Source organism: Nilaparvata lugens, chromosome 5 (genome assembly GCF_014356525.2).
Source record: "Nilaparvata lugens isolate BPH chromosome 5, ASM1435652v1, whole genome shotgun sequence".
NCBI classification, from domain to species: domain Eukaryota; kingdom Metazoa; phylum Arthropoda; class Insecta; order Hemiptera; family Delphacidae; genus Nilaparvata; species Nilaparvata lugens.
Genome location: NC_052508.1, coordinates 40,541,692 through 40,558,050, shown reverse-complemented (window position 1 = coordinate 40,558,050; position 16,359 = coordinate 40,541,692). Strand labels below are relative to the sequence as shown.

General features: G+C 35.1%; 1 protein-coding gene across 1 annotated transcript in view; it reads right to left on the bottom strand.

The window, feature by feature from the left end:
* Window positions 1-16,359, bottom strand: part of LOC111054890 (synaptic vesicle glycoprotein 2B) — a 43,564-nt gene that overhangs the window by 22,189 nt on the left and 5,016 nt on the right. Inside the window, exon 3 of the mRNA XM_039428363.1 lies at window positions 7,749-7,910. Within this exon, the coding sequence (XP_039284297.1) occupies window positions 7,749-7,910 (162 nt within the window). The remainder of the gene's footprint in view (window positions 1-7,748; window positions 7,911-16,359) is intronic.

Sequence of the window (16,359 nt, the reverse complement as noted above, 5' to 3'; positions counted from 1 at the left end):
TTATCTCTTTGGCGATATTAGCCAATTACTTCACTTAGACCTATAAATATTTCAGCTAGGGATTTTTATTTATCAATTCAAATTAAATATGTTACACACGCCCCTGGATTTGAATTCAAAATATTTGAGAATCACAATGTTTTTAATGAAAATCCATCCTTCAACACATCGACATATTCCATACTTTGTCTACAAAAATATACTCTCAAAATTTTACAATAATTCGCAGATCTTATCTGCTACGCCCCCCTCAGACCTCCATCAAATACAATAATAAATTCTCCTTATCAACACAAAAAAAACATAAATATAACATCTTAGACACATTCCTCATTTCAACACTTATAACACAGTATTTTTGAATTTGCTGCTCGCAAGGCACCAACCTAACTCCACACATTACACTTGAGATTCTCTTATAATAGATTTCTTTCAAACAATAACTTTGATGTACAAATTTTCTGAGGCTTATATTTTATTGTAATTCCTAGGCCTTAATATAAATAATTTTCCATATATCAGGTACAATTCCTTCTTTTGCTACATGGTTTTTTGCTTTTGTGGTAACTAGCATTCAATTGAGGTTTTTTAGTAACAAACATGGCATAAACTAATGGTATAAATTATAAAACATAGATAATATATTAACATTGATAAATACAATAAATAACAATAATAAATAACATTTTTGGGTACAATATTTTTCCATAATCATATGTTTAACAGACATTACATATTCGATTCCTTATTCGATATTCGATGACTTTGCCCAGCTGGTCGCTGGCTCTACATTTCATACGGCTTACGTCAGAATTTGCTGTCAAATCTCAAAGTTAACCTAACTGCTACATTTTTTCCTTTTAAAGGTAATTCACAGATTTTAATTCTACTATCCCCGTTTGTGTCTTATTTTATATGGTGTAGATTATTAAATTACATACTTAAAAATTATTCTTTTGATTGTTTCTGGCCTCTAACAGTTGGAAGGAATTAAAATGTCGGATTGTTGCCATGCGGTCTATGCCGAGATTAAATTTATCATGATAGGTCAGTAATTCTTCTGATAATGACGTTTTCTCTTGATTACTTATCATATTTATTTCAAATTCTGTGATATGGTTTAATATTGGCTACATTTTCTCACCAAACAATGTGCGTATTTTCATTCTCTTGCAACTGAACTGTGTTGTGATGCAATATGGCTACGATAGTGAATGGCCCTGAATAAATTAAAAAGAATTTATGGGTTACTTTCTCCAAAGCATTTGATAATCTGTGGCTCTTTACTAAAACTTCATCTCCAATCTTATACAAGAATATTTTGTATGCTCGGTTGTGAAATCTCTTCCTACTACTTGCCATTTGTTCTAGCTTTAATCTGACTAGATGATGGGTATTAGAATTTGTTGGCTTATTCACCCCTGAGCTTGGAAAATCAATTAATTTTTCGATAAATGTAGTGTTTCTTTTACCGAACATGATTTTGTAAGGCATATGACCAGTGCTTTCATTTAGACTATTATTATAACACTCTTCTAAAAATGGTATATATCTAACCCATTGTTGGTGTTTTTTGTTACAGTAAGTCCGCATAAAATGAGAGATCTCTGCCATACGTCGCTCCACTGGATTAGCGCTGGGGTTGTAAAGAGATGTCCTCGACCATTTAATATTAGCCAGGTGAAGTATTTCTTTCCACTGTTTGCTACAAAAATAGGTTGCATTGTCGGATAGGATTCGTTTGGGCTTTCCTACTTCATTTGTCCATCTTTCCGTTATGCATCGGGCCAAAACTTCTCTGGTCAATTTACCTATGGGAAATAGCATTGTATATTTTGAAAAAAACACATGTAAGCACGAATATGTATTTCTTTCCGTATTGTGCCATGGGTAATGGACCATATATATCCGCTGATATCAATTCCAATGGTGCACTAGGGAGAATGAGATCCATTTCATATGGTATTGCGGGTATTTGGCTTTCTGGCATATATCGCAAGCTTTTATTATTTTGGCCACTTTTTTATGCATGCTTTTAAAATAACAGCTTTCTTTTAGTAGGTGGAGGGTCTTCGTAGTTCCAAAATGTCCAATACGTTCGTGAGCTTCTTTTATCAAATCTGTTTCCATGTTAGCGGGGATTATTAGGCGCCAGTTGTAAGTATTTTTAGCCGGTTGGTGGAACATAAATCCTTTGTAGCAGATGTACTGTTGCAGGTAATCGGGCGGTTCAGTAGCTCCTTCTTCCATCAATTCGCGGATCCGGGACAGTCTTGGGTCTTCGTATTGGGCGGTGCAGATTTTTTCAGGGATTAATATGGCAGTGTGAATTCGTGGTTGGATATTGGGGGGATTTGGTATGCTTTCTCCACTCTTTACTGCAAAACATTTCAGGTTGGTATCTTGACAATATGTAGCATCTATTTCTCTGGATAGAAAGTCGGCGGTCTGATTTTTCTTTCCTGGCAGATGGGTCAATTCGATATCGTCTCCTATCTGTACCTGGTTCTCAGTTGTTAGACTTGGTACATCCATATTCTCAATTTCGTGGATACTCCACCTCCTTGGTGCGCCTTCCATGTAGTGAGCGAAGTGTATCTCCGTAATCCCTTCAGTGTTTTTCTTTAGATCAAGTGGTACTATAACTTCATGTGATCCAGATTCGGTAAAAGTATGGAATTTCAATGTTTGGGAATTTAAACAGGCTTGGAAATGTTGGAGAAAATCTGTACCTATTATTAGGTGTGGACTGGATACAGGTAATACAAGAAATGTATAAGCGAATCGTTGTTGTTGAAGGTTTATTTCCAGTAAACATTGGGTAGTTATATGTATTCGCTGTCCTGGACTGATACCTGATACATATACGTTGGTTAGTGGTAGAGTAGCTAATTTTGTTTTTTCTTTTAGATGTTGAAATATGTCTGTTTGTATGAGGCTACATTGTGAACCACTATCTACTAATGCTTGAACCTTCATTCCATATATTTCGATATCGATATATGCCTGCATTTGGATATCGGGTAGCCTGCTTTCTTTCTCAGTTTCTTCTAACAAAATTTCCGGTAAATCATTTCTGAAGGTGGTGTTTGATGTTCAAATATCTTGCTCTTCTTTGTTTGTTTCATTGGAGCTTGTAGGCATTATATTGGGGGTATCATATAGTCATGGTTTATTAGCTGTAGCTTTCTGTGTATCTGGTGGTGGGTTGTTGAGTGTTGGTTCAGTGTTTTTTGCTGGTTTAATTCTGTTGCATGCGCTAATGTATAATTTGTACTTATTTGTTGAGGTGGCGGTTTGTAATTTCTGTTGTAATTATTCTGAGTGTAACCATTATTTGAGTTTAATCGATCACGGCCATCATAATAATTTCTGCGAGTATTCTGATGTGTGTAATGATTAGTTGTGCGATTTTGAAAATTCTTACTATTCCAGTTACTATTTTGTTTGTGCTCATAGCGGCGTTCAAATTGAGGGGCAGATCGGGGGCGATCATTTGATACCGGTTCATAGTTTTTGCTGGTATACTGATTATTTTCGAGTTATGTTGATTCTGTGTGTACCTTTGGTCTGATCGGTGGTTTGACATTGCCATCACAGACTGTATGCCATATAGATGATTTATTAGTTGCTTGCAATCAGTAATGGGTTGGGTGGCAAGTGCCATTCTAACTTGATACGGTAGCTTCTTTAAAATAATACTCGCTAATGCCGATTTGTTAATGGGTTCGCTCAGTTGAGAATTTTTGAACTGTAGGGCAGTGACGAAAGTGGTACATGCACCGTCTAAATTAGGATTGAAATCACATGATATGATTTCCGCTAGCACGTCCAACTGTTTACTTCTGCTCCAATACTGTTCTAGGAAGACAGCTATAAACTCATCCAATGATGTAAACTTGGGCTCTACTCCGAAAAAACATCAGGGGTTCGCCAATTAATAAACTAGTCAAATGAAGACGCCACATACTCCAAGAGTAGGTGCAAGAGTTTGTACTAATTTTATCTGATCAATGAATGGTTGAGGTTGCAAATGGCGATCAGTATTATCAAATTTACCCAGTCCCTGCAATATACTATGTGAATTAATGTTATCTGCTTAATCCATGAGGTTGTTGTTGGATATAATTTTCTAATACTTTATTCTCCTGTGCCATCTGCCATTGACTATTATTTGTAATTTTATTAGCATTTACTTCTCGATCTAATTGAGTCAAAGTGGATTTTTGAACTAGTAGAGTTCCATTTCAAGCCTAAGGTTCTGTGTTCTGATTGATACTACCTTGAAGTTGGTTCATTTTTGTGGACATATTAATTTTGTATTTTGTATAATATACATGTTAAGTGCACACATGTGGTAAGTGATTTTTTTGAAAAGGGACAGTAGTTATATTGGATGCTCGAAGTCTATCTTTTATGGTGCACACTTGTTATAAGTGAAATATAGACGGGAAGGCAGAGTTTTAGAATTCACTTATGAGTTATGTAGGATTGGAGAATTGAATAGTAGTGCATCTTGTAGTAAGATGACTTACCACAATGTGACACAAAATAATTTGAGAGTTTCGTGCACATATGTTGTTAGTAGCTCAGGCAACTCGGCAACAGGAAAGAAGTACATCAATTGTTCTGGTGAAGTGACACCTGCCAAAAAACCAAAGATTGCTGATTGTCAGAAATGTAGGATCAAGTGCAACAGTAATTTTGATGAAGACCAGCGGCAAGTATTATGTAAGGAGTATTGGGCTTTAGAAGATGACACAACAGCAAAAGATTCACCTCTCATCATTGATTCAAAATGTTCCTGTTTGTTTGCTCAGATGTGACTCGGCCTCTGGAGATGCGGGTTCTGCAGGCTGCTCCTCGCCCCCTTCAAAGTTGATCTCTGCTATCTGCTGATTCAACGGTGTGTCAGCGGCGTCGATTCGAGTGGATGATAGAGGTTGCAGACCTTGTGGATTGAAAACTATCGACCCGACACTTCCTGGTTCCCCTTCTCGTGGCATATTGGCATCTACCATGGTGGGGTTTGATGTGCTGGGAGTCGACAAAGTGGGATCTGTACAACTTTTTTAATTAGCATTTATCATATTGACATAATGAACCACACTCCCGCAAACTCTGAAGTTTCATATATGTATGGTATATATGAAAATTCAGAGTTTGCGGGAGTGTGGTTCATTATGTCAATATGATAAATGCTAATTAAAAAAGTGATGAATAATATGCAAAAATGTTTAAAAGACACAAACCAGGACTTACAGTGGAACAGTTATGTGCAAAGTGTTTGGATAACCCGAAATAAGGTATTTATACTTAAGTTTTTTATAATGCTCTAGCGCTCCAATATTTGAATGTTGATTCCTGACTAGCTCACAGACTGGTTTATATACTCTCCAACCGGTTTATATACAAAAATTATCAATCTCTGACTAGATAAATTTGAACGGTTTAGGCCCATAAAATATTATCTCTTTCTATAAAATATATTTTTTACAATAATAATAATATAAAATTTCTTTAAAACATATAATTCTCCTTATTTAAGCTATTGTCCCCAAAAAGTAATACTCTATTGTCTGCTTTCCTCAATAAAATTCTTGTTCTATTATCTATCCACGACAAATTTCAATATGACTAGACTTGTCTTAAGTTATTATCATCAATATAGGTCTTGACTTAATTTCAATAATTATTTAATGAGCTCAGCTCTCATCATCAGTCCCATGTTTGGTTGCCGAGCTCTTGTGTCACGTTATTTTTTATAGTTAAATAATGATTAGCCTCCTGATTGGCATCAATTGGTAGAGCATGAAATATTTTAATAATTATAAAAATCAGGTCGTGGTTTTTTATAGGATACAGTCTCACTTTAGTACGACATGTTCTTGTCATCATACATTAATGGGCTCATACAGGAGCTTATAAAAATAATACTGATAATTTATTTGAAAGAATATATATATGGTACTTATCCTATAGTATTGAGGAATAAAATTAATCGCACACCATAAACAATTTGATACATATATTAACAAATAATGCAAAAAATAAATCAGAGCAAAAATATATAGAGCGACAAAAAATATATAATATAAGATAGAACAATAATCGAAACCAATAAATATCACAGGCCAATACTATTCTTTAAATTTCATAGCACGAAACGTTACCATGTGCTTTCATTTTATGATCATATGCATTCATTTGCATGTAGCTGCGATATCAGCTTGCTAATACCTGTCGACTTGGACAATTCTATTTAAACTAAATTCTTAAAATCAGCATGACAAATTGACAAACTAGTAATCCAAATATATATATTAATTCTATAGTATCTAATAGATTTCTTTGTAATAAATATATTTTTTATCTCAGGTGTGAGATTCGGCACCTGAAGGAATAAATAGAGCAATTCATCTAGTGATCGATCTACAATAAACTATCACAAATAATATTGCAGAAATTAATGATCATATGAATATTGTATTACAGCCTAGATTTTATACTTCTTTGATTGATAGATCTCCCAATATATGAATTGATTTGTTACTTTCCAATAAAATACCTTTTATACTACATTTACTTGCGCAAGTATTTTTACCAAATTCTTTATTTATAAGAAACCCTTTCGACGAGCTAGCTTTGATTCTTATGTAATTTCGAAGCACTAAGGGCGCCCTATCACTATTTCAATATTTTTTACTCACATGCTGGAATTTTCTTATGAGCTGCTGATGTCGATCCAACTCCTGGTGGTCCTGGATTATTGTAGCCGGAGTCGTCTCTTCCAAGGGGTTACAAAATTATTTAAAAATGACTTTTGCTTCATAAAAGCATCACAAAGTCTTATAAGAAATTCAGTAATTCAATTTAACTTTAGATTATCAAAAGGTATTACGCTCTATAAATTTTGGTGACCTCTCATGGTGGTAGTTGGCAGGCAAGTGTGGTTCTCGTTTCTCAATTTTACAAATTCTCATTGCCGATTTCTAAATTTGCATAAAAATTGAATATTCTATTCCTCCACCATTCAAGGCTCAAATAGACCGTACTAAAATATTAAATTATTACTCATGTTATATATTAAATAATTACTTTGCCTTTGGGCCATATCCAAAACATAGACTATACAACAATTTTTTACAAATTCTTATTATTTGTAGAAATATATACAAATATTTTTGAATTGGCTCACTAATGCCGCCTATCAATTGCCGCTATTTGATTGGTGCATGCAAATTATTACAGTATTCATGCGCCCAGTAACCTCCTACTTCCTTAATACATTTAATTATTTTTGTTGTGTTTTTAAATATGCTCTTTACATGCTAAGTAATTTTTTATAGATTATAAGTTGTTTCATACATCACAATAATTAGCCACGTGAGACTTTTAGCTCCTCAAATTGCATACTGTTTCGCCACAATAAATTTCTGCCAAGGTGTTTGGTCAGATTCTACGTTGTATGGCTCGGTCGATCGTTAGGTCGCCGATCAGTAAATATTTTATGCCTAACCTCAATTTTCAATATTTTATATAATATTATATAGTAGCAAAATTTATTTCCATTCCTCTCAGGCTGTTGCACAGTTTAGCCAGGACGTCTGATATTATCTAATCTTCACGTTATCTCTTTGGCGATATTAGCCAATTACTTCACTTAGACCTATAAATATTTCAGCTAGGGATTTTTATTTATCAAGCCAAATTAAATATGTTACAATAGGTATAGGAGTGATACCTACCAACAAATCCTGCGGAAATCAATGTTCCTCTATCTTGTGATGTGAGATTGAGGTCACATTGAGCAATAGGCAGTACATAGGGTGGAACACATGCCAACATGAAAGAGCACATGATACACAGTGCTCCAACAATTGTGATGGTAACTTGACATCTTCCATATCCTAGAAAAATGCAACGAAATCGTCCATTTTCATTTCTATAAAAGTAAATATTGGAGATAAACAATGGAGATTTACAATAGAGATTATCTTCCATTGTCATTGATATATTATTCATAAATGAAACAATTACAGTCATATATAGAAATACTTTTATATTTATGAAATAACTTATTCTTTGAAGTGTGATGATCAAAATAAACATATTGTCCCTAAAACAGTTACTGCTGTGATATGGAAAGATATTAAATTAGCTTCATTCAATACCATCTAAATTCTTTTTTATGTGTGAGCTACCATAGATATCATAATATAATTTTTGGATGAGCCTATACGTCGTTAATGTTACCTGAAGTTTCCTTCAGACAGAACACTACTTCTTCACCAAGAGTTCCCTTCCAATTATCTCTCTTTGAACTGATAATCAAGAGTGAATAACAAAATAATATAATTTAATTAGACCTAGAGTTCCCTCTATTCAATGAATATCAAATTCCAAAAATCCAATGAGAGCCAAAAACTAGTGAAGTATTTGCAGAATAGTGGAATCCTCTATTTCAATATAAATGTCATTACTTTCTTGGGAGTTATGGACTGCAGTCAATCATGGTCATGTCATGCTGACTCTCTTTCTAAAGCGTTTAAGCTCGGCAGGCTTTGCCTTGTCAAGAATCTCAAGGGTCTTGTTGCTGGACGCTGTGATGACTGCCTATCACGGGTATTACGAGCATAAAATGATTGCTCTCCTATGGCATTTTGTTGTGCCGTATCGAAATCATGTATCACATGACCACCTTCCCATTTGAAAAAATGAAGTTGAATTCAAAATAAAGCTGGATTCGAAATGAAGTTGGATCCATATGGCGAACAAAAGTTTTGAAGGAACAGAATAAAGTTTTTTTTCAATTGGAATATCCTATTATACTAGTAGTTCTGTGAACAGTAGACGTCACGCAGTATTCTCATCGACAAGTACCTGATTGAAACTTCTCCACACATCTGTGTAGGCTAATCACTTGTCAGCTGATTCATGATGAATATTTCTATAGTCTGACTTTTGCCCTATTACCATAGGTAAGGGAAGTATTGCTTTCAGAAAAGAATTAAGGTACCGCAATTTCTAAATTTCTGTACGTTTGAAGGTCCCCTGAGTCCAAAAAAAAGGTTTTTACTCTCCTTGCCCTATTATCATAGGTAAGAAAAGTATCGCTTTCCGAAAAAAATTAAGGTACCCCAATTTCTATACGTTTCAAGGTACCCTGAGTCCAAAAAATTGTTTTTTGGGTATTGGTCTGTATGTGTGTGTGTGTGTGTGTGTGTGTGTGTGGTGTGGTGTGTGTGGTGTGTGGTGTGTGTGTGTGTGTGTGTGTGTGTGTGTGTGTGTGTGTGTGTGTGTGTGGTGTGTGTGTGTGTGTGTGTGGTGTGGTGTGGTGTGTGTGTGTGTGTGTGTGTGTGTGTGTGTGTGTGTGTTGGAACAAGGTATAATACGGGGAGACAATCAAGTATACACAGCACATTAAGGGGAGGTGTGTACACTAAGGGGAGACCCCGTAGTGTCACTGCTCAATTTTAGTAAAAATCACTTCTACATGCTTAAAACCATGTAAAAACGTAATAAAAAAAAATCTCCCCATTTTGTTAGTACTCACCTAATTGGGATACACTCCAGTTTCCAAAATTGCCACCACGTTGTGCTACGATCGCTAATACACACTTACACAAAACTCATTTACGGATTGAGCATACAATGCGGGGTACTTGCATATCCCTGCATATCTCCATTGTCTCCTTCACTGTTCGAAGTAACTGTTTGCTATGGGGCTTGCCGTGAATTATGAATCAGCAACTTATCTCCTTTTTCGTTCAGACTCATTGAGTCACAGCTTAGCGAATTCATAGTTATTTTCTGTTCATTCACTTGAGACATGAGAAGGGAGCGAGGAAACATGCTGCCAGAATGTATTGTGGTACTGATTTTTTAGTTATTTGGTACAAATAGTCTGAAAATGATTCTTCACAAAAAAATACCCTCTGCTAACCTTACAGTGTTAAAAATACCTGTTTTTTCTCCATATAACTCAAAAACCTTTCATAGTGAAAAAATCCAGAACTGTTTCCAAGAGAATAAAATCCTCTACAATTCAACGCCAAATTAGGTTCATCACAATCAATGGTGACTTGGTAACACAATTTCCCGAGAATTTTCCGCATTGAATTTGGGTTATTGCTAGAATGATGCGAATGGGAGGCTTGTTAAGATTCAAGAATAGCACGTCAGTAAGTTTATATTCTTGAACAGGCTTCACTGAGAATTCACTTACTGTTTTAGAGAAGCGGATGCCTCAAACTTTGCTAACCTAACATTGTATCTCAAGATCAGGATAGCCTATGATAAAATGAAATTTGTCTCTTAGTTTCTCTCCATATTGGCATTTTTTTCTGTGTCTGTCAATCCTTGCAAAAACTCTCTTGTAAACCTTGGATTGAATATTTTACTTGTGTACGGCATGCTCACTTTTTGTGAAAAGACGTTGTTCCGGAGAAAAGATTTAGTAATCATACCCTGCTCAAAAAAAAAAAAATAGTAGTCACAACACCTTTTCCAATTTTATTTGAGAAAGTAAAAAGTTATTTGAGAAAGTATCAATTGTATTTGAGAATAGTCACTTGTAATTGAGAGAATGTCAGATGTAGCCTAAATGAGAATAGTCAATTGTATTTAGGAAGTCATCACACATGTAATTGAGAGTAGTGAATTGTATTTGAGAAATCGTCAAATGTAAATGAGAAGATATCATATCATGAGCAGACATTTGAAAATGAGAAAATTTTCCAATTGACATGTCGTGACTCTTCTGTAGCCTACAGTACAGGTTTGATTTGAGCAGGAAAGGATACTGTACTACGTACACAGTATTCCATAGGCTTTGTATGTGTGAAATTATTATTTTCAATTGTGAAATTATTTCCCCTGTACTGTTCACGAATGATTAATGAGAATCATTTCTATGTAGTATTGGCAACACGACTTTTGTCTCCAAACATTTTGAACTTGATGAAGATCAAATTCTCTATGTTCACGGCGCAATTGAACTTTATCATCAATCAATTGAATCTCTTGATCAAGCAATTCGGTAACTCTCCAATGGATTTTGGGGCTCAAAAATATTTTTTTTATTTAAAAACTAAACGTTTCATTTGAATATAAAATATATTATCATATTATTTTTTATGAGTACAGTTATGGAAAATAAAAGTATTGGTTTTTTAAAATCATTCCCCAATTACAACTGACAACTTTTCGATTTCAAATCGTATGTTCTCAAATTAGGAGTTGATAGTGAGCTGTTGAACGGAGCGGTCGCAGAATTGTTTTGCTCTCTTATCTCAAGTTTCCGGACGGGTCGTGCTTAATCGGTTCATTTAGTGCATGTTTAACCTAAAACGTTCTTTCGTAATAAATTGAATTATCAATTGTTATTTATTTGTGAAATTGTTTACAAGTGAATCGAAATATTCAAAGTTTAAATTAATAAAAACAGTATCCACCAGACGGTAGTGCTAAAAAGAGACCTAGAGCTAAAAGTTCTTTCGTAATAAATTGAATTATCAATTTGTTTTTTAATTGTGAATTGTTCTCAAGTGAATCGAAATATTCGAAGCTGAATGAATAAGAACAGTATCTAACAATACTTTTCACCGGACGATAGTGCTAAGAAGAGTCCTCGTGCTAAAAGTTCGCCTGAGCTCGAAGAGATGGAACAGAAAAAGCGTGCTCCAGACCCAAGTGTTAAAGCTTCCGGTAATGTGAACTCAGACTTTATTGAATCACTATTTGACCGTTTTGAAAAGCGGTTTAGTAAGGCTATGGATGAAAAACTCGCGCTGCTAGCTACAAAGGTGGATTTAAATGGTCCAATTGAAAAAGTGAATAAACTCTCTTAACAGTGAATTAACAGTTAAGAAATCAAATTGTTGCTCAAAAAATCAGAATAATCTCATAATCAGGAAGATGGAAAATTTTGAAAATAGATCGAGAAGGAACAATATAATTTTTCGCGGGCTGAAATATGAATGTGCAACAGTGGATTACGTGAGAACTGTCAAAGACTTTTGTGTGAGTCATTTGGGGGCACGAGCAGGTACCTGGGTTAATCGAGCACATGCATTGGGCAAGAAAATAGATAACGGGCCAATCATTGTGCATTTTCCGGACGATCAGGACATCCATTTCATCACGAGAAACAGTAGGAAGCTGAAGGGTACACAGTTTGTGATTCATAAAGACTTTGCTTTCGACACAAGAAAACGACGATCAAAGCTTTTCCGGGTGCTTGGCGAGTTGAAGAAACAAGTTCCGGGAGTGAGAGGAGAGTATCGGTTGAAGTGTATCGTTAATCGTGAATAGTCGGGTTTTCACGCTGGATGAGGAGAATGGACTGGTCTCGGAGGGAGAGGATGGGCTGCAGAAGATCGGGAGCATGTTCGATGAGAGTGTGATGCGGGCCGTGAGCGGGAGCATGTGTGATGAGGAGGAGCGAGGCGGCGAGGACGAAGACCGCAACCGCTGAGATAACGCCGTCAGTCCGTGTGAGAAGGGACAGTTGAGTATAGTAGCGTACAATGTGGCTGGATTAAGTGGTAAGATTGTTCAAGTATATAATTTTATTTGTAATTATGATGTTTTTGTACTATTGGAGACGTTGTTGAAAGAGGAAAGCAATTGTATTTTGAAAACTGTTTCCAGATTACAATTATACTGGGAATTCGCAGTTGGAGAATCAAACTGAGGTAGAGCAAAGGGAGGAAAGTAAATAGAAATTAGTAAAAGAATAGAGAGTTTTGTAAGGTAATCGATGCGCTTGAGAGGAAAGTTATTCACATGAATGCAGGACAACGGGATGAATATTATATAGTTCCAATTTACCTGAGTGGTGGAGGAGACATGGAATGGAGAGAGAATTCAATACATTATGGGAGTTTATGATAGTGCAAGAGCATAATAGAAATAATATGATTTTAATGGAGATTTTAACGGTAGAATAGGAAATGGACAGGACATGTCGGAATTAACAGATGTAATAGAATTGGGAAATGCACTGAGTAATAAGCAAGAGTCAAAGGATGAGGTGATTAATATGAAAGGTAAGAAAATATTGGAGTTCTGTGAGGTTTTAATTTCATCATTATGAATAGAAGGATAAGTGGAGATAGGTGGGGAGACTTTACTTTTATAGGCAGAGGGGCTTCCGTAATAGATCTATGTTGCATGGCTGTCGAATTAGCGCAAATAGTTGGAAAATTTTCTATTGTGCCAGAATTTTTATCTGATCATTTCCCAATTGAAGCTACGCTAATCACGGTTGATACTCTAGAAAGAGAGAGCACAATTTTACCACTCTTACCGAAGTTGAAATGGAAGGAAGCGAGGAAGAATGAATATATATCTAAACTCACCAATGCTTGTAGAGAAATAAATGGTCTTCCCGAGAGTAGTGAGGAGACTTATGAAGTATTAAATAATCTTGTATATAGAGCTGCAAATTATGTGCCCCAACCTGATAGAAAGAGAGAAGGATGGAGAGAAAAGTGGTTCGACAAAGAGTGGCGGTTATGAGAAAGCGAGTGTTCAGCCTATTGAATGTGTTTAGAAAATTAAATTCGGAGCAGGTGAGAGAAAATTATATGAAGGTAGTAAAGGAATACAAACTGCTATGTAAGAGTAAAAGGCAAGCGTATTACAGCGATATAAAAGAACAATTCAGAAGAGTCAAGGATTCCAGTGATTTGTGGGCTCTGATAAAGAAATTCAAGTGTAGAGAGTTCAAGATTTTGGGAACTGTGAGTGCTGAGGATTGGGTTGAACACTTCAGACGAGTGTTTGGATCAGTTTGCGGGGTAGTCACATATTATGCGGCGAGGAATGTTGAAGATCAAACTCTTGACAAAGACATAGATATGAATGAATTGGAAAGTGCCTTCAAGACAATGCGCAACAATAAAGCTCCAGGTGATAACAGAGTTCCTGCTGAGTTTTACAAGAATGCGTCAAAAAATTACAAAGAGATTATTTTGACTTTTTCCAATGCCATCGTCAGAGGTGGACAGATACCAACAGGGTTTCCACGTTCAATTATATTTCCATTGCATAAAAAAGGTGATACTAATGAAGTGAATAATTATAGAGCCATATCTTTTATAAATGCTGTCGCTAAAGTTTTTCATTTATTTTACTGAGAAGGTTGCAGTTGTGGGAGGAAAGAGAAAAGATTATTAAAGAGAATCAGTGTGGCTTTCGGAGAGGTTATTCGGCTACTGATAATATTTTTGTTCTATTCAATATAGTAATGAAAACGTTGAATAGACCTATAAAGAAGTTGTACTGTTTCTTTTTGGGCTACGATAGTGTGGACAGAGAGGCTTATTTTTTAAACTGAGTGAATTGGGAGTGTCGACTAAATTTATTGCGATGTTGAGGAGTCTATATAGAAATACGAAGTCTCCTGTATGGCATGGCGTGGAGGTAACTTAACAGAATACTTTGAAACCAGAAATGGATTAAAACAGGGATGCGTATTCTCCCCGTTGCTATTCACACTATTTTTGAATGATTTGAGTGATGTTATTGGTGGAGGTATATTATGTTGGGCAGAGGCTGATAAATCGCTGTAATATTCTGATGACGTGGTATTGTTGTCTGAGAATCCTCGACATCTGCAGTCAATGATAAATAAGTTAAAGGGATATTGCATAAGGTGGAATCTCACAGTGAACATGGCTAAATCCAAGATTGTAGTTTTCAGAAGAGGAGGACGATTGGGAGAAAGAGAGAAGTGGTACTGAGTGGAGAAGTGGAAATGAAGTTATTGAAACAGTGAATGAGTAGAGATACCTGCGAGTGTTTTTTCATCAAGACTTGCCCTAACCGCACATTTTAAATGTAAGATAACAGCTGCCAGATTTGGGATTAATAGTGTATGGCGAAGACTCATTTTGAATGATGAAGGACCTCTGTCAATGAAATGAGGAATTCTTGATTCGATAAGTAAAGCAGTTGTAACATATGCAGCACAGGTATTGGGATATGCGGAGAGAGAAGAACTAGAAAAATTTCTGAGGTTGTTTGTCAAGAAAATATTTGGACTACCGTGTAATACGCCAAATTATATAGTATACTTAGTGATAGTAATCCTTTTTTAGGATTATTATTAGAGTTATTAGCTATAAAAGTAGTATTTTATCATAAACATGAGAAGCCGCAAGACTTTATGTATTATTAAGTAGTGCTTTGATCTATGCAGATGATTAATTGATTGATTATTCTAAGATTTTTAAGAGGTTTTGTTTTACTTATTTATTCTTTCTCTCTTTTGTTCTGTATATTATTTCTCTTTTTTTTAGATTACTGATGAATTAATTGAAAGTTGACTGTATTTTAATTCAATTTTATTTTGTAGAGTACAAAGTAAGAGGTGACTCTATTTGAATTTCAAAGTTTGGTTTTTTGTTCGTGAAGTTAATAATTATGTTGTTTGTATATTTTATAAGTCCAGCCACATTGACGCATACAAGGTCCCTTAAGAGGGTGAATTTAAGAGTGTGAATTGCTTTTTAAAAGTTGAGTTACAATGTTTAGTTATGATATTACGAGAAATTAGTTAGGTATGAGAAGAAGGAAGAATTGGATAGGAATGATAGGGAGAAATAATTATTGAGTGAATTATGTAATCACAAGAACAATAATAATTATTCATATTGGTATATTGTATAATAAAGAAATCTATCTACTCGGCTGACGGCCTCGGCTAAGCCTAAAGAACTTTTATTTATGATGAAAAGAATGCTTGTTCAATTTATTGTAAAATTTAGTTGAGTTTGAATTGAATTGGAGGTATTATTTTCATTTTCTGTAATGTTGAAAGAAGTGCAAATAAAGTTCTGTTCTATTCTATTCAATTATTGTTCTCAAGTTAAAATGATACTTTCTCAGATAAAATTCACTATTCTCAACTACAAGTGATGACTTCTCAAATGCAATGACTATTCACATTTACATCTGACGTTTTCTCAAATACTATGACTATTCTCAATTAATACTTTCTCAAATACAGTTGGAAAAGGTGTACTTCTCAGATAGGGAGGGTTGATAGGATAGCCTATATCCATACTTGGAATGTTTATTTGAATGTTAAATGATCAGTAGTAGAATTGGTAGGAAAACTGTAAGTGGATATTGTATTATATATTAAATACCTGTCAGGCAGTTTAGGTTTATACTTGGCATTTCAAAACCTTGATTCAATCCAGGCCAGAATAGAGTCTGTTTCTCAATTAAAGGATTGGTTCCAAGGAGAGATTGGATATGATAGACTATCACTTCCAATTATGTCATTTGAGATCATTGATAATGCATTAATTGTCTGGAACCAGGTATAATCTAGTGCCACTTGCG